This window comes from Bactrocera dorsalis, chromosome 3 (assembly GCF_023373825.1).
Source record: "Bactrocera dorsalis isolate Fly_Bdor chromosome 3, ASM2337382v1, whole genome shotgun sequence".
NCBI lineage: Eukaryota > Metazoa > Arthropoda > Insecta > Diptera > Tephritidae > Bactrocera > Bactrocera dorsalis.
The window spans coordinates 42,332,589-42,352,889 of record NC_064305.1 but is presented as its reverse complement, the minus strand read 5'-3'; the positions used below and the strand labels follow the sequence as shown (position 1 = coordinate 42,352,889).

The 20,301-nt window shown below is 33.9% G+C and overlaps 1 protein-coding gene across 12 annotated transcripts in view; it reads right to left on the bottom strand.

Moving 5' to 3' along the window:
- The window catches only part of LOC105232163 (nephrin), an 85,689-nt gene that overhangs the window by 26,190 nt on the left and 39,198 nt on the right, over positions 1-20,301 (bottom strand). For all 12 annotated transcript variants that reach the window (XM_049451186.1, XM_049451187.1, XM_049451188.1 and 9 more), the window contains exons 8-14: positions 18,886-19,053; positions 18,631-18,762; positions 16,975-17,111; positions 9,699-9,852; positions 9,042-9,179; positions 8,338-8,502; positions 7,983-8,279 (exon numbers count right to left, since the gene is read on the bottom strand). In XM_049451186.1, coding sequence (XP_049307143.1) covers positions 7,983-8,279; positions 8,338-8,502; positions 9,042-9,179; positions 9,699-9,852; positions 16,975-17,111; positions 18,631-18,762; positions 18,886-19,053 — 1,191 coding nt within the window. The remainder of the gene's footprint in view (positions 1-7,982; positions 8,280-8,337; positions 8,503-9,041; positions 9,180-9,698; positions 9,853-16,974; positions 17,112-18,630; positions 18,763-18,885; positions 19,054-20,301) is intronic.

The following is a 20,301-nucleotide window of genomic DNA, read 5'->3' as shown; positions in this document are numbered from 1 at the left end:
ATAAAGCAAGGTGAGAATGTACCAATAAAAAAAGGCCAGTCTGTACAAACTGGCATTGACCGCTACATTAACATAAAAAGGAAATTAAGTCCTTCAAAGTCAGCGGTCAATCCGAAGAAATTTCATGGCGGTACACCAATTAAGAATAAACCGGAAGTTTTAAATGGCAATAGGTTTGCCTTACTAAGCAATGGAACAGACGACGATGCCAAGGGTACCACCACAGTCGTTAATGCCAAACCACGTCCAATATATTTGCACGAACGTAGCAGTAATGCTCTCGTTGCTGAAATAAGTAAAATTGTAGGTACTAACAATTTCCATATAGTGCCCTTGAAAAAAGGCAATATAGATGAAACAAAAATTCAGTCCTACACTGAAAAAAGTTTTATGGACATAGTTAAATTTTTGTCAAATAAAAACAAAAATTATTTTTCGTATCAACTGAAGAGCTCTTAGGGCCTAGTTGTTGTAATCAAGGGTATAGAGTCCGCCGTAGACTCTAGTGAAGTCAAAGAAGCATTGGAAGAATGTGGTTTTGGAATTAAAACAGTTTTAAATATATTTAATAGAAACAAAATACCACAGCCAACGTTTAAAATAGAATTGTTGCCGAATTCGAATCAACTTAAAAAAAATTAGACCCATCCCATTTATAATTTGAAATATTTGCTGCATCGTAGAGTAACTGTGGAAGAACCACATAAAAGAAACGGTCCGGTACAATGTACTAACTGCCAAGAATATGGGCATACTAAATCATACTGCACTCTACGCAGTGTTTGTGTGGTATGTGGTGATTTACATCCCACTTCTAAATGCACCCTTAAGAAAGAAGAGTTAAATAAAAAATGCAGCAATTGCGGAGGGAATCACACTGCTAACTACAGAGGTTGCCCTGTATATAAAGATCTGAAATCTAAGTTGTCACAGGGAATTCAAGCACGTCGTAACCAAATGTTACAAACGCCCCGTAATGAAATTATAGCAATCTCAGAGAAAAGTACATCCCATTACTTCTAACAATAATAATATGCAAGGAAGCTATGCAAATGTGATGAAAGGCAACACTGTGCAAATGCAACTGCCGCAAAATCCTCCAAATGGAGGTATTGAAACTATGATTATAAATCTTACACAGTGTATGACACAATTTATGTCTACCATGCAAAACATGATCCAAGATTTAATAAAATCACAAAATCAAATGCTGCAAAATTTATTAAGTAAAAAATGAGCTTACTAAATATCTGTATATGGAATGCTAATTTTGTTAACCAACATAAATTAGAGATTATCAGATTTCTGTCTGAAAAGAATATAGATGTAATGCTTATTTCAGAAACTCATCTAACAAAAAAAAATAATTTCAACATACCGGGATTTAGACTATATGTTACAAATCATCCGGATGGAAAAGCGCATGGTGGCACGGCAGTGTTGAATAGAAATTGCTTAAACCACTATGCTCTAGAATCTTATGCTACACCACAGTTACAAGCTACAACAATATCACTAAAAAATCGGGGTTGTGACTTAAACCTTACGGCTATATACTGTCCACCTCGTTTTAAAATTACAGAAATCGAATTTAAAGACTTTTTTGGAACACTAGGTCAAAGATTTCTAGCAGGTGGAGATTACAACGCAAAACACAGATACTGGGGCTCACGTCTTATTAATCCGAAAGGACGACAGCTGTATCAAACTATTATAAATAGGCACAATAACCTTGAAATAATATCTCCTGGTAAGCCGACATATTGGCCTAGTGATCGGAAGAAAATACCAGATTTAATTGATTTTGCTGTAATCAAAAATATAGATAAATCGCACATAACAGCAGATGCATGTACTGATCTATCTTCTGATCACTCTCCGGTACTAATAAAATTATGTGAACAACCCATATTCGTTAATCCAAAAGTGGGTCTAACTTCTTATAAAACAAATTGGCTAAAATATAAAAAATACGTCAGTAGCCACATTAATATTGAGTACAAAATAAATACAGGAAGAGATATTGACGAAAGTATAAGAGAAGTCAATGATATAACAACCAGCGCAGCTGTCTTAGCAACACCAAACAAAAGCTATAAGCCGCTTGGTTTCAGAAAAATCTCTATTAGAGAAATAGAAATGCTTGTAAATGTAAAAAGGCGTGCAACACGTGAATGGCAGATAAATCGTTCCCCTTCCACTCAGCTTCAATTAAAATCTGCTGTACGTAAATTAAAAAACGCGCTTAAACGTGAGGAAGAATTAAACACCGAAATGTATATAAAGAAGCTGTGTTCGAATTCAAACAAGCAAAATTCCCTTTGGAAAGCCCAAAAGTCCATGAAGCCACCAACTGACTCCAACATGCCTATACGAGACTTGGGAGGAAATTGGGCTCGAAGTGACGAGAAAAAGGCTAATTGCTTTGCAAATCACCTAGAAAAGGTATTTCAACCCAATTTGCCAAAGAACAACTTTAAGCTGTCAATCTTACCCAATACAGCTAAAGAGTCGCTCGAGCCTCTTATGACTTCACCTTCTGAAATCATTGGTATCATCAAAGAACTTAGTCCAAAAAAGTCGCCGGGACATGATAAAATTTCCCCAAAAATGCTAATTGAGTTACCAATTATTGCTGTAGAGGTGCTCTCTTTGCTCTTCAATGCAATTCTTAGTTTCGGATACTATCCAATTTCATGGAAAAAGTCGCAGATTATCTTGATAGATAAACCTGGAAAAGACTTAACACAGCCGTCTTTATACAGACCAATCAGTCTTCTACCCTGTCTTCCAAAAGTATTTGAAAAAGTATTACTATCAAAGATGTCTCCTTTCCTCCACGAAAATAACACAATACCAATGCATCAATTCGGATTTCGTGCGAAACATGGCACAATAGAGCAAGTAAATAGAATTACTAACGAGATAAGGAAAGCATTTGAGCACAGGGAGTACTGTTTAGCAATATTTCTAGATGTAGCTCAGGCGTTTGATAAGGTGTGGCACGAAGGTCTTTTATATAAGATTAAAAAAATTCTACCTTTAGAATTGTATAGAACCTTGGAGTCTTATTTAAAAAATAGAACATTTATGGTAAAAGTGGGAGATTTCATATCTGATGAACGTCAGATAGGGCTGGTGTTCCCCATGGGTAGTGTTTTAGGCCCAACACAATACATCATATATACAGCAGATCTTCCAACAGCTAACAATGTATTAACTTCAACTTTTGCGGACGATACAGCTATAAGGAGCCGTAACAAATGCCACATTTTAGCATCAAGAATATTAACGGAGCATTTAAGTTCTGTCGAAGAATGGCTAGCGAACTGGCGTATAAATGTGAATGAACAGAAGTGTAAGCACATTACATTCTCGCTAAGACCAAAGATGTGCCCGGCAGTAAAAATAAAAAATATCTTAGTATCCCAAGCGAACGAAGTAACATATCTTGGTATTCACCTATATAGAAGGCTCACGTGGAGAAAACACGTATCTAGTAGAATAACATGTATGAAGATTAGAGCTGCAAATTTAAATTGGCTTTTAAATAAAAACTCCAAACTTAGCCTAGACAACAAAGTACTCTTATATAATGCGGTCATAAAGCCGATTTGGATGTATGGCATTCAACTGTGGGCTACGACCTGTGCAACTAATATTGATCTAATACAAAGGTTCCAATCAAAAATGCTTAGAACAATCACGTGTTCACAGTGGTACATGCGTAACAAAAATATCCATAAACACATTGGTATTCCTATGGTAAAAAAATAAGTAGAAGACAGCAGAATTAAATATATATCTAAACTCCGAGATCACCCAAACCCTTTGGCTAATGCTTTGGTACATTCCTGCGATCAAACACGACTTAAAAGAAGAGATATGCCTGCGTATTAAAGAGCGACGTAACACCAAAACAGCTCAATCACTTGCTTGAGTCTGTCTAGTTTTTAAATAGATTTAAGATTTCATTACTTAGTGTTAGGCTTTAAGAAAAAGCAGATACAATAAATAAAATAATTTTGAAAAAAAAAGTAAGCGAGAGGAAATCTATCGCGATTAAAGCTTATAGAAGTATTAATATGTTATAGAGAAAAGGTGATACATAATTTTTCAAGAAAAATAATTAATAACAGAAGCTTGGAAAACGAAAATTTTTGATTAATTTTGGCGTTTCAACAATTAAGCTTTTATTTGATAAATATTTCATTTACATATGTATATAATTATTTTTAATATTCCTATAGAAAAATCAAGTCGAAATTTTATTTACTAAAACTTTCTTACTTGCAGATTAACAAGTCGAGAAATACTCTTAAATGTGTACATTAGGGGTATAACTTTTTGAATTAAAAAAAAAAAAAAATTACATGGCATAACACGATGAGAAATAGTAAAAAAATGATAACTGCGTTTTTAGTTTTTCGATTTATTTCAAAAACTTCACGCAGAATTTAAATTGAAAATTCGTATGAAAATTTCATACATATGCCAAGAAAAAACACCATATGAGATTATGTTCTTTTTTTTAGGTTTGTTTTGTTTTGCTCTTCTTCCGTTATTCGTCGTACTTTTGCATATGACAAAAATAGATAACGGTAAATTTGAGTAAATGCTTTATGAATGATTGAAACTTCGTATAAGCGTCGCGCCAGTTGCCTTTATTTAGCTGTCGGTATCTCATTCAGTGCGTGGCGGCTGGAGTGAAAGAGTCTTTTTTAATTAACAATGTCTTTTAAAAAAAGTGGTGCTGAAGTTTTAGAAAATTCAAAACAATGGGAAAACAATTTAATAACATTTGAAAAATTTAAGAATAAGAGAAGAGAAATCAATAACATTGAAAACCCCTTGAGTGAATTGTGTAAGATTCCAAAACAGACCGTGATTATAAGAAGGTATAATGAATTAGCAAACACGGAGAAATTGAAAAAGAAAAGATGCCAGATTATTTCAAACGAAATGATTGCCTTGTGGTCGAAACTAAACTTTTGATTAATCAACATTTTTAAAATTCCCGGATGGCAGAAATGTTACAATGGCGTTCAACAAGTTATGTGATATAACTGATTTAAAAGGTGTCTGGCTAGGAACTGAGGACAAAAAGTTGTATGAACTCCAAACAACTACAAACGGAGAAGTTAGGTACACGACAGCTAAATCAGTTTGTGTGCATCCCTCCAAAGCTGGCCTTTTAAGAAAAAATGTTCAAAGCACCTCGTGTTTAAATAAAGTGGCGCTCAACACTTCAACATCATCAGCTGAATCTCTCGAGCAATCACATTCTCCACCTGTTGGTGAATATAAAGCTCCTCTTCAAAGAAAAAGAAATGCGAAGTGTTCAACAAAAGCAGCAGTGACAATGGTAACAACAGCCCATGTAAGCACCAAAAATGCCGCTAAAATATGCAATGAATTGTCCAAAGAAGGAATAAATATAGCAACACCAACACAAGCAGGTATTCACAAAGCGATGATTAAAGAAGCGCTGAACTTGGAAAAAAAATTATAAGAATTCCTCAAGAGATGACATTTGGTGCATTCATTTCGACGGCAAGAAATTTGGGAAGAAAGAAGTGCAGGCCGTGGTGTTAACAAATGAAGCTAAGGAAGTAAGAGTAGCGGCAATGGTTCTTGAAAACGGGTAAAGTTTGTCAATTTTTGAAGGTTTCTATTTAATAATATATTTTTAGAGCATTAATTAACTTTCTATAACTTTTTTAAGGATTAAGGAATGAAAATAAAATGATTGTTAGTGACACAACAAACGTTAATACAGGGGTTAAAAGTGGAGTTGTTCGTTTACTGCAGAATTGTTTTCAGGAAAAACATTTGTCCACACCGCAGTATATTGGATGCCAACATCATGTATTAGATTTAATTTTGAAGCATGTGATGAATGAAGTACTAGGTGGAAAGTCGACTTCGCCAAACATCAGTTATGGCATATTTACCGAATTGATTATGAACTACGAAAACCTAAATCAGAACTACAAACAAAACGAAGAAAAGTTGATCTTAAGATCTATTAAATGGCGTGATGACATGCAACTTTTATATGAACTAGGGCAATATTTTAAATATTATGAAGTAAACAACAAGTTCCCATACATAAAATTTAGAGTGTTACCAGCGCTCAGCAACGCTCGATGGAATTCTAGAGCTATATTAGCGATTTTAATGTTCATACTAATACCAGAACACAGAATACAACTTTTGCCAATTTGCCAATTCATATGCAGCGCATGGTATGATGCTTGGTTCTCGGATCACCGTTTTCATAACAATGACTTTGAAATATTGGAAAAATCCGTCAAGTAATTCGAAACTGCGCATAAGTGTTTTCTTAAACACTGGGTAAAGGAAGATTCTGCCATTCTGAATTTAAAAAGATCTAATATTTGCGCTGAAAGAGCCATCAAAGTTATTCAGGAAATTCACCCTTTTTGTAAATCTGCATATAGTTTAAATCTTAAGTTTATCTCAAATAATATCAAAATGAATTAAATAATGAACTAAAACGTATATATACTATAAAAATGTATTTGTTTTGTACTTAAATTAGTCTTATGTCGGTATTCTGCGTGAGACGATTGTCTCATGTCTCTAATAGTGACCATAGTAATTTAGTGATTCTGTTAGTCAGGAGTCTCATTTTGGTATTCTGGCAGTTATAGTATAGTAGTATACTGTAAAGTAGTATACTCTATTTGCCAGAATACCAAAATGAGACTCCTGACTAACAGAATCACTAAATTACTATAGTCACTATTAGAGACATGAGACAATCGTCTCACGCAGAATACCGACATTACTGCTTCTAAATCAAAATTTGTCTTCTTCTTCTTCACATATAACATATGAATTTTTTCAATTTAAATTCTGCGTGAAGTTTTTGAAATAAATCGAAAAACTAAAAACGCAGTTATCATTTTTTTACTATTCCTCATCGTGTTATGGCATGTAAAGTAGGTGTTACAAAAATAGACTACCCCTAGTGTACATTGATAATTTCTTTGGAGATTGCACCGTTGCCTGCGAATAGTCCATCTTAAATTTTATGAAGATATCTTGTAAGATAAACAAGATTCCTATACAAGAAAAAGATTTTGATCAGCCATCGAACAGTGGTCGATCCCATAGGCCAAAAAAAAAAAAATAGAAGTTTGAAAATTGCCACTGTACATATGTCTAAAAGCTATTTCTTAAAACACCAAGAAAACTAACGGTAAATATATTTTTGCTCTATCCCATTCATACGCGCTACGAATAGCGAGGAAAGTCAAACAATAGAAACACGCGGACTGTAGAGTGAAAACGGCGTAAAACTCATATGATAAATTAAACTGCAATATAAAATCGTGTTTAACAACATAAATCGAAGTGGAAAGAAATGTATATTTTATATAACAATGTGGGTTTTATGTAATAATATGTTGTTTTATTGTTTTAAAACCATTGTTTTACAAGTGACCTTTTATCGATTTAAATTATACAATGCGCCAAGTTTGTTTTTAATAGTTAATGTTTTCTAAGTCTAGTCTCGTTGGTTTAAATCCGTCAGAAAATGATATGCTAGTTCTTTCATGCTCGTTTTTTTTAGATTGAGATAAACGACCCTCTAGTCGAATTAAAGTTATTAATAAGGAAAAAGATATTTAATGAAGGTTTTATTTTGATTTTGATAAGTCAGGTTGAATGGCAGCTTTTTAGAGGTCCGATTATTATTATATAATTTATCGGATCCCGGCTTTCTTTTAAGTATTAAAAATATCATGGCAAACTTAATATACCATGTATTACAACTTAAGTTCTCTAGATTCATACTGTGCCATTTGAATACTACTACCTGGGCCGAAAAGCCTTTAACGTCATTTTGATTTCAATCTTCAATTAATCCAATAACTCATACTAGTTTGTTTGCAAATCGTTTGCCTTCAATGAACTATTTTTATGTTTAAAGTTTTTAGTTGTGTACTCACATTCTACTACAATAGTAATATTGAGCTTTGCAGAGCCTTCTGAATTACTGGCTTCACATACATAAATTCCAGCGTCATTTCGATTCAGTTTTGTGAAGTTAAGATTAGCTCCGTCTGCGTATATACGATGCTCTGCACGACCATTGCTAACAGAAGTTGAAGGTACTGGTAATCCATCCTTTGTCCAACTATACAAAACTGTCACTGGATTAGCTGTAGCGCTAAGGGAGACTTGTAAAGATTCTCCTTCAACTCCTACAGCAGTTGACGATGGTGGGGGTAGAAACACTGGTGGATCTATGATGACGAAGTAAATTTAAATAGCAATACAACATCCTAATTGGTTAGAACTTACATAATATGTTTAAGTTAACTGCTTCGTGTACACTGCGTTGTAGTGCTTCGTTGGCACTCTGACATGTATAAACCACACCATTCATTTCCTGAGAAACGTTCACTTTGAATTCCAGAGTCGAGACCGTGCCTCCCCATAATCCTGGTTTTGACGAATTATTTATGCCTTAAATAATAAATACATTTATACATATTTACTAGAAACAAACATTTCAATACACATATATTCATTAAATGTATTAAGATTTTATTATATATATATAAAAAAAACATAATAAAAATTGGAATAAATAAATTAGCGCAAATTTAAATATAACAAATGTCGTATTGTCGAAAGCCGCCGTTTTGCTTCTGATATAAACTGTTCAGACATTCCAACCAATAAAATAAAAGTGAAAAATTACATAAAATCATCAAAAAGTAAACAAGAAACTCATAAGGAAAACAGAAAGAGGTTACATTAGAGATTAAAAAAATTGTTTGTAAAAAGTAAGCTCTCTAGCAACACAACCTTACATATTTGAATCAAACATGTAACAAAAGAGAGGTTCTAAAATTGTAGAAAACGTACATACATATCATTTATACGAATAATTAAAAACACAGAAAACTTATCCAGCCATTTTTAATAAAAAACGAAAAATAGATACAATTTTGTGTAGTTTTAAAGAATGTATTGTAAATTTTTATACACCTTAAACTTACCATCGATTGGAATACCATCCTTCCACCAAGTGAGTTTTGCTGGCGGATTGCTTGAACTCGAATCACAAATTATAGCAACTTCCATACCAGGTTTTAAAACTTCAGGTTCAACGCGAATTTTAACAATTTCTGGCGCAACTGTAAATTATATTAATTAAACATTATGATAATTTTCGCATCATTTCTTAATATACCACATGTATTATATTTATATTTTCTTTATTCGTTGACATTCGATATTAAAAATTAAAATTAATATTAATACCGATTTTTATTTTACTCATCATTTGTCATTGTAATATTTTTATAACTCACAGCAAAAAATCTTAACACATAAAATCAAATGTTACATTTGACATTAGAATAACAAAAATTATTGGGTTAAAAAGCCATAAAATAACATAATGCTAACCGTAGGACAATACTTTTTGTCTTTACTTATGCACATTCCAGGTTATTACCAATTGATTAAAATATGTACATATGTATGTATATAAAACCAATAAATTTCATATACATATATAAACTAATACTTAGCAATATTCTCTCTCATCTGATGTTGGCTCAATATTTTAAAAATATACCATTACTATATTATTATGCTCTCCAAAACGAAGCGTTCAATTTTTTAGTACACTTTTAATCGGATACACTTACAATGAACGCTTAAAATAGTGCTTTCGAAAAGGGGAATCTCAGTAGCACTATTGGATGCCTCGCAGCGATATTGCGCTTGGTTATCAGTTACATTCGCTAAAATCGTTATTTCCGCAGAGACAGACTTATCAGCTGTGCGTATTACGGAGTTAACCTATAAGTATAATAATATCATCAATATTTGTTTTTAGTATACTTATTTACAATATCTTGTACACATAAACATAAGGTATCAAATTGTAAAAATAAAGAATATCGACTAAATCTCTAATAATTAAAAATAATAAATATTACTAATTCAATGCCCATTATTTATTAGTTTTTCCCGAAAAAAAAAAAACATTTACTTGTAACATGAAGATTATATCTTTATACAGTTTAATACCATGGTGGAATATTTTGAAATCGATCTTCTAATATAAAATCTTACTAAATAGAAAGAACACATTATAAATCGTAGACGTGAGGGTGACACATTTTATTATTGCTGTAGTCAGTAGTATGCGGCGAAGTATCGTGTTCAGAGCTCGCATTCGTCACAGAAAGTGTGCAGAATATGCAAAAAAAACTATGAATTTCGCTTCGCCTACCAATGGCACTGCCAGTAGCAAGACAATCGTCCCATGACGTAGTCATTATCCAAAAGACCTTTGAATCAATAATATTTTCCATTTCTTTGCTTTTCAAAGTACATACTCTTTCTGGAAGCAGTAAACTCAGTTGAAATCCATCCAACAAAGGAATGTACACTAAGACCCTGTAGTATTCGTGTTATGCGTGTTTTGTTTATCGCCCGCAGATCCTTGCTTTTTCTTCGTTATTTTCAGAACTAAATATCAGTTCTTTTCAGAACTAAATCCATTTTTTTTTTAATTTTCACTAATAATGTATTGTAACTTTTAACTATCCACACAGCTTTCCGACTTAAGTAGTTTTTATAATTATTATTTTAATCTTGCAACCAGTTGCTACAGAGTATTATAGTTTTGTTCACCTAACGGTTGTACGTATCATCTGAAACTAATCGAGATAGATATAGGGTTTTATATATATAAATGATCAGGGGGACGAAAACAATTGGAATCCCGTTGACGGTCTGTCTGTCGGTCCGTCTGTCCGTGCAAGCTGTAACGTGAGTAAAAATTGAGATATCTTGATGAAAAATTATATACAGGTTCCGTAGTACAAAAAAAATCGGCTTCGTAGATGGGCGTAATCGGACCACTGCCACGCCCACAAATCGTTATTAACCGAAAACACATAAGGGTCATAAAGAAGAACTAAATTAAGATATAAAACTGTAATTTGGCACAGGGGATCGCAGTAGCAAGGGGCACCTGTGGATAAAAGTGTTTGAAAAAGTGGGCGTGGCCCCGCCCCTTAATATGTTTAATGTGCATATCTCCTAAACCACTAAAGCTAGATGACCAAATTCACATAGCACAAATGGTACGAAATCCTTCCGATAGTGTAAAAATCGACGAAATCGGCTGAAAACCCCGCATACACACCATATAACGATACTGGTCAAATCTACTAAAAGCGCAATAACTAAATGTGCACTAATCCGATGGCATCTGAATATACGTATGTATGTATTCTCTGCAAAATAATTATCACCAAAATACAAGGTGTGCAAGTGCAAATTGGAGTATCATTAAGGAGATTCTAATACAAAACTTTGGCGTAAGAGACTCATAGCATCAACTGTACCCAGAGGCGTTTGCAGCTCGTTATAATAAGATAAGTGAATACTATAAGTTTTTGTTAAGCTTTTTATCAAAATAAAAGGAAAAGTTTGAATATGATATAACTAAATCAGTAGAATTTAGCCTCTCAAGGGGGGAGCCTGATTTAGAAGTTTCAAAAAATCGATTTTTTTTGCTTTAATCTCTTTAAAAATAATCTAATGTCACTTTGAAATATTTTCGAAGCTAAAAGGAAAATAGTGACCGAGCGTCTGGCAGATATAGTATATGAGCGATTGGGCAGAAAGCGAAAACTTTGACACGCGATTTCTCGGTTATTCATTTTTCCGATTTTTCCTAATTGGTGGGCAGGATAGAAACAAAAAAAATAAACGTCGTATGGAATTGGGGCAATTGGCATTAAATTATCTTATATTTAAACTGAAACATACTAAGAAAAGTCAAGTTTGAACATATGTATGTTTAAACAACATAAAGTAAAATTTTTTCGGTCAAAAACCATTTTTTCAATTTTTAAAAAATTTCTAAAATATTGCACTTTTTTTGGAATTTATTTAGTTTAACTAGAATATAAATTATTAAAAAATATGAATCTCTTTTAATTTTTTGTTTCCGATAGAAATTGCGACTTGCATCCTGCCCGCCGTCCGACAAATGCACATGCGAGATGCATCGGACAATTGCTTCCCAAAGGCAGAATATCAAAGATTTCGTATCCAAAAAATTTACGAATGATGTTTAAATATATTACTATAAACCCTAGAAATTTTTCTTTAATCACTTATTTCTTTCCTTCCCAAAAAAATCCTTAAATACAAAAAAATAATACTTGTTGTTAGTAGAAAAGTAAATAGTTTGAGAGGACTCCAGCTTATTAGAAAGAGAGGGTCTAATTCGTAATAATAAATTTGGAAACAGTATGAGTAGTTATGTAAATCACTCTTTTACAAATAACAATAACAAATATCAACAACATTCCAGTAGACAACAACAATTAAGTACAAATAATCAAAATTTCCAACAAAATAACAGTTTTAGGCAAAATCACAATTTTAGACAAAGTAACAATCATTCGAACCAGTTTAGAAATGCGCCCTCATTCGAAACATTCCCATTAAATCCCAAAATTTTAATCAATTTCAAAACCTTCTTATAAGAGAATTCCATTTAAAATCCCTTGAAATTTAAATCTCTTGATAGCGAAACAAAAATAAATTTAGAAATATTTACTGAACTACCAAAAGAAAATCATAAATATGCAACAATGTCGTGGAAATTGACTAAGTTTAATGCAATTATTGGTCAAAATATATTAAAACCACTAAAGCTATTAAAGGGTGATTTTTTAAGAGCTTGATAACTTTTTTTTAAAAAAAAACGCATAAAATTTGCAAAATCTCATCGGTTCTTTATTTGAAACGTTAGATTGGTTCATGACATTTACTTTTTGAAGATAATTTCATTTAAATGTTGACCGCGGCTGCGTTTTAGGTGGTCCATTCGGAAAGTCCAATTTTGGGCAACTTTTTCGAGCATTTCGGCCGGAATAGCCCGAATTTCTTCGGAAATGTTGTCTTCCAAAGCTGGAATAGTTGCTGGCTTATTTCTGTAGACTTTAGACTTGACGTAGCCCCACAAAAAATAGTCTAAAGGCGTTAAATCGCATGATCTTGGTGGCCAACTTACGGGTCCATTTCTTGAGATGAATTGTTGTCCGAAGTTTTCCCTCAAAATGGCCATAGAATCGCGAGCTGTGTGGCATGTAGCGCCATCTTGTTGAAACCACATGTCAACCAAGTTCAGTTCTTCCATTTTTGGCAACAAAAAGTTTGTTAGCATCGAACGATAGCGATCGCCATTCACCGTAACGTTGCGTCCAACAGCATCTTTGAAAAAATACGGTCCAATGATTCCACCAGCGTACAAACCACACCAAACAGTGCATTTTTTCGGGATGCATGGGCAGTTCTTGAACGGCTTCTGGTTGCTCTTCACCCCAAATGCGGCAATTTTGCTTATTTACGTAGCCATTCAACCAGAAATGAGCCTCATCGCTGAACAAAACACGCGCGCGCGAAACACATTTCGAACCGAACACTGATTTTGGTAATAAAATTCAATGATTTGCAAGCGTTGCTCGTTAGTAAGTCTATTCATGATGAAATGTCAAAGCATACTGAGCATCTTTCTCTTTGACACCATGTCTGAAATCCCACGTGATCTGTCAAATACTAATGCATGAAAATCCTAACCTCAAAAAAATCACCCGTTATAATATCCATATAAAGTAGACGACATTCACCAGTTAAATTATATCAATTTGGATGAAACATTTACAAAACATTTATTTGAAAACTTAAATTGCAAGGAAAGAAATCAGTTAAAATCAAAGTTACATGAATACCAAGATTTATTTTATAGTGAGGATCACCGCCTAAGAAATACAAACATAATGCAGCATGAAATAAATATATTTAAAAATATATAAATATCTATAAATACATGAATAAGAAGTAAATAAACAAATAAAAGATGTGCAGGGACAATTATTTAATTATTCCGTCACGGAGAAAGAGCTCTTAGCCATCGTTTAGGCTGTTAGCTATTTTCGGTCATATTTGTACTGAGTTAAGTTTACCATTTTTTCTGACCATCAGCCACTCAAGTGGTTGTACACAAAAACGGAGGGAAAAGACGCAAGTCCAATACTTTACCGGTGGTTGATTAAGTTAAACGACTATAGCGTAGCAGACTTCTTAAGCAGAATAAGTTCTGATATCCACGAAATAAATTTAGGTAGTTTCGGTAGCATAAATTCTCTATATAATAAAATAAATGGCCATGCAATGACAATTCATTCCCACAAGAAGACTTAAATGGTAATAAAGTTATAGAAATATGAAACAAATGTGAAGTTTTTTTAGTGTTCTTACATGGCAAAAGATATGAATTCGGAAGAGCAAATATTTAAGAAAAATTACACACACAGAAATGAGACACGACATGCTGGTATAATGAAAATTATCGAGGACTGAAAAAATATATATAATACACATATTTTAAAACTTTAATTCAAATATATGGGATAATACCGAGAGCTGAAGAGGGAAGCGAGACGCATTTGCAGACAAAAACAGAAAGAGGCCGAAATGCGTGCGTATGAAGAGCTTGATAAGCTGCCCGAATGCTCGAAAATCCTACGAAAAAATTTGGCGGCTTACAGAAGGTTTCAATGCCGGAGCGTACTCTTGTAGAATCCAAGGGGGTGATCTAGTAACCGATGCTCAGAGCATATGGAGGGAACACTTCTCCAGCCTGCTGAATGGCAGTGAATGCATAAAGCCAAGAGAAGGCGAACTCGATTCCCCAATCGATAACTATAGAGCGGACGTTCCATTGCCCGACCATGAAGAAGTTCGAATAGCAATTACCCGTCTGAAGAACAACAAAGCAGCGAGGGCCGATGGATTGGCGGCTGAGCTATTAAAACACGGCGCTGTTAAGAAGCATGCATCAGCTTCTTTGTAAAATATTGGCGCACAAAAGCATGCCCAACGGTTGGAATTTAAGTGTGCTCTGCCCAATCCATAAAAAAGGAGACCTCACTATCTGCGCCAACTACCGTGGGATTAGCCTCCTCAACATCACATATAAGGTTCTATCGAGCGTATTGTGTGAAAGATTAAAGCCCACCGTCAACAAACTGATTGGGTCTTATCAGTGTGTCTTTAGACCTGGAAAATTAACAACTGACCAGATATTTACCATGCGCCAAATCTTGGAAAAATCCCGTGAAAAGAGAATCGACACAAACCACCTCTTCGTCGATTTCAAAGCTGCCTTTGAAAGCACGATGTCTGCCTTTATGCCGCGATGTCTGAATTTGGTATCCCCGAAAAATTAATACGGTTGTGTAAACTGACGTTGAGCAACATTAAAGGCTCCGTCAGGATCGGGAAGGACCTCTCCGAGCCGTTCGATACCAAACGAGAGGTTTCAGATAAGACGACTCTCTTCGTGTGACTTCTTCAACCTTCTTCTGGAGAAAATAATTCGAGCTGCAGAACTAAATCGCGCCGTTGGTTCTGCTTTCTCCAGAATGGATAAGGCAGCGAAACAAATGGCTCTGGTGGTGAACGAAGGCAAGACGAAATATCTCCTGTCATCAAACAAACAATCGTCGCAATCGCAACTAGGCACCTACGTCACTGTTGACAGTCATAACATCGAAGTTGTAGATAATTTCATCTATTTAGGAACCAGCATCAACACCAACAACAACGGCAGCCTCGAAATCCAACGCAGGATCTTGCCAACAGGTGCTACTTCAGTCTAAGTAGGCAAGAGAGAACTAACCCCTCTCGACGAACAAAAACAAACTCTATAAGTCACTCATTATTCCTGTCCTGCTATATGGTGCAGAGGCACGGACGATGACAACAACTGATGTGTCGACGTCACGGGTTTTCGAGAGAAAGGTTCGTAATGCCATTTGGCTGCTTAAATCATCATGGGGTGAATTGCCAAGAGCTGTGCTTGGAAAGGTATAAAACAGTGGCGATACGACAGTGAAGAAGAAATTCCACTGATTTGATTAAATCAAATAGTTCTCACTATGATACATTTCGAGAGATACAATCTATTATCCAAGGTAGATGGTGTTGACGTCAGCAGTGAAGACATCGAAAATTAGAACACGATCGAAGATGATGAAGGTTTGGAAGTGTCTGACAATGAAGTTGAAGAATCAGTTATCGAGGAAGATATGCAGTAATAGAAAGTGAGTTTTTCGGAAACACTTGAATGCACCTAAGATATTGGTGGCAAAGTGGTATGAAAACAATAATGATACAAATCAGAAATCACATCTTATTAGAGCTATTACAAAGAAGAAAAGAAACAAACAAGTACGACCGCTTCTTTAAATCAGCTCTTACAAATTAATATATACATATGTATGTATGTATAGTGTACAAAGTACAAGCTGAATCTAAGTTTCTGTTTTGTTACGAGTGGAAGTGAGCCATGCAAATAAGTTAAACTATTATATCACCGAAATTATGTTCATTTCCGGTATTTTTTTTTTCAAATGCGAAAACCCCTTTTTTATGTTGGAAAAGTAAAACACCGTGGGATATTTTGGTTAACTTTTTCGCGATTCTACTGTATGTAGTAATGGTCTTTTTACAAAAATTAAAAAAGTAAACGGAGCCGGAACTTCAACGCACTAAGGTTTGTCTTCTCCGCAGCATTCCTCGAAATTACCTCAGAGATTTTTTCTGCTGCTGCAAAAACAACAACAACATCTTGTAAGATATTCAGTGCGTTATTGAATTACGGCCCTACTTGCTGCAAAAATTGGGCCTATTGATTGGAATTTATTCGAGCCAGCCTGGGATGTAGTGCCTCTACCTTTATTATTAAGGTAAATTGTTGCCCCTAACAATAAATTTTATCTTCATATCTAAAAAGCACCCTGCATTAGAAAAAAATCTCTATATTATATGGTAGTAGTAATATACAGATCGATATATCATATGTATACGTATAAGTTAATTTTTACTTACTCTCTTATCGTTCTTGTACCAAGTGAGGGTAGCTAAAGGGTTTCCGCCTGAAGAGACACAAAGTAGTTTTTGCACAGAACCGGCCGGTATAATTTGTCCTTCCATATAGCCAGAAATTATGGGAGAAGAAGGGGGATCTGTAAAAAGGCAAAAACGGTCAAAAAATCGCACCAAACCAGAAAATCAAAAATCAATGTGTCAAGGGCATTAGATCAAAGTAAAGACCGATTTCCCTCATAAACGGTTAAAAGTTAGTTGATTGTATTAACTTTTGCATGAACCTATCTCACATACTGACTGACAAATTCGATATGTAAAATATGGGAGCAGGGGTAATGGGGGCAAGGCAAAATTTCACACATCAGACTTTATTAAATAAAATTTTATAAGTTCGCTAAATTTAACTAAACTGTTTTGCATATTTACAAACATATATGGCATTAAGTTAACTTTTATACATATTAGCTACATGAGTATAGTACATTATTACCAGAAAAAGATTTTTTGTGAGTTTTATTGTACATCACTGATTGATCACTGATATAATGTTATAATTATTTTTTTAGATCCAACATCAAGGTTTAAACAATGCAGCAGCTGAAATATGCGCCACATCATATCCATGTTACCTACCGGACACCTTTTCGAAAATTATTATTGATTAACCCTAATAGCAATTCTTTTGGAAAGTGGTTAGCAATAACAATTATAACATATTGTAAACTAATCATACCCCCACATACAATTTAAGTCTTAGCAGATATGTATGGTATGTACAAATGAACTGAACAAAAGCAGCTAAGTATCTAAAAAAAAAACGCTGAAATTTTCGTTTGTACTTGCACTGAATGAATGAATCAAAAGATCGACGCATTCAATTAATTAAGGAGGTTAAAAATATTGACATTAACAGTCACACAAATTTGGAACAAAAATATGTTTCATGAGCTGTAATTAACTAACAGCGTCCGAAGCAAATTTAATTAAATTTTCAGTTTTGTAGATTGTTTGTCATACACCAATTGAAAATAATAACAGTCTTCTTGTTAAAATTCATATTAAGGCTTTTAATGTTTGCTTATTATGCATTGTACAAATTATGTGCATACATAAGTATAAGTATGTGTACAAATGTAAGAACCTTAATCGAAATTCTCCAAATCTAGCCAAAATTTTATTCTTCTGTCCTACAAACATTCTACCCGAACATAATTAAATTCTCAGAACAACGGTTTTTGTGGAAGAGAAAACTATTGAGCACTTAATTTCCTATTATTAAGGCACATACATATATAGTATGCTCATAAACGCATATTTATGTATATGTATATACTAATTTATACATATGTATGTATGTACATACTTATATTCAGCATGATGCAAGGGCACTCACTCTAGTTGGAAAAGTAAACGTACATATGTATTTATGTACATATGTATATCCAACTTGCTTCTTGTTTCAAGGGATACAGTTGAGTTATTTATAAATATAAAATATCGAACTTGACTAACCCCCGCCGTCATTTTTGCCTGCCGTTAAAAAATAATTAACACGATTATTTCGAGTTACTGTTAAAAACTACAAAAAAGTCAATCATCAACAATGTTAATAACACAATATAAGTATGTACATATGTATATGTATATAATACTCACACAAAATATTTACTGTATGTGTGGAGACAACGTTCTCTGTTAACTGCATGTTGAGTCCATGACAAATTACTACAAGAGATCTTTTATTGGCTTCAACAGTTGTAGTTATGTTGGAAACAGTAACCCATCCACCTGAAAATGTAGTACAGAAATCAATGCAAATGAGCACAAACATACATATGTATGTATGTATACTGGTAAATTATATCATATAATTTTTAAAACAATAACATTAATAAACAAACTTTCATATACCTTCAGAGCTGACGTTTGTCTTTGAAGTGGCATTTCGAATTTGACGCCCGCCGACCATCCATTTTATTTCCGCTGGTGGATTGGACGGTGCAGTTGTACATGTTAGTGATACCACGTCTCCCACACGCGCTTCAGTAGGTCCCGCAATAGATACATGTGTCGGAGCAACTTGGGATGAAATGTAATGTGAGATGTGGATTATTTAATGAAAATAATTAGGAATTGCCTATGTATGTATATATGTACAAGTATGTACATACATATATACAAGTATGTACACACATACATAAGTACATGGTTTATAAATATATGTATCTCTTTAATCTATTATCATTCTTTTGTATGAAAAAATGTGAACCATATTATTCGGAGTCATTTATTATTACATATATACGTACGTGTTTGTCCGTACTACTTCACTTACTTATTAAATAACTAAATAACCTAAAAATATAACAATTTGAATATTCAAGTTATATGGTATACCATAAATTGAGTATTCCTATTAATTTCGACATTAGAGTGTGGTCCCGTGCGTTGCTATGATGGAACGCTATATACTAAATTTTGCTTTGCTTATTCCAAAAATAACTTATCTCCCGTACATACCAACGAACCGAGAACATGGAGTTTTGTACAGACTTATGTACATAAATCCGAAGGCTATACTGATTTGGCAAGCAAGTCGGTTGTATGGTGATATAAGAATACGACTAGAGTATATATTTTTGAATGATAGTCTTTGGGCAAATTGAAAATTCCGGTCCGCTCCGACTAAATAGAAGAGCCGTTACGGAGGAAAAGTGGTGACCAATGTGGTTGATGCGATTGTGATTGATACCATATCATAACAAGCAAATAAGTGCTAGGTTCGGGTGCAACCGAACATTTTATACTCTTCCAACTTCCAAAGATTGAAGCCAAGGAAGTACTTTCAGGTGCATAAGGCTTGTTAATTTTCACCCGATTTTATTCATTCTAAGCACAAATATACACCGTTATAAGAAAAACGCACACTCTCTATTTTATTAACATACTCACTTATTGACCCATATGTACATATGTATGTATGTATGTGCGGTATAAAGTTCGAAAATCTTTATATTAGCTATACGTGGTTTAAGGGTAGTATTGACCTGATTCAACGAATTTGTAGCAAACAAACGTACTACTATCAGGAAAGGATTCAAAGGAAAGAATTTCAATGATATGTCTCACACATGAACCAAAATTTTCTGAAAAAAGTCAACTATAGATATTGAGTCCATATGTTCAGTACCTAGCACTTTAACAGTTTTAGCTGGATTTGGACAATTTTTGGTCATAAAGTGGTATACTGTAAAATCATTATTCGTGCAAAGTTTTATCCCGTTATATTATTTGCTTGTTGAATTGTAAACTGAGAAGGAAAGAATC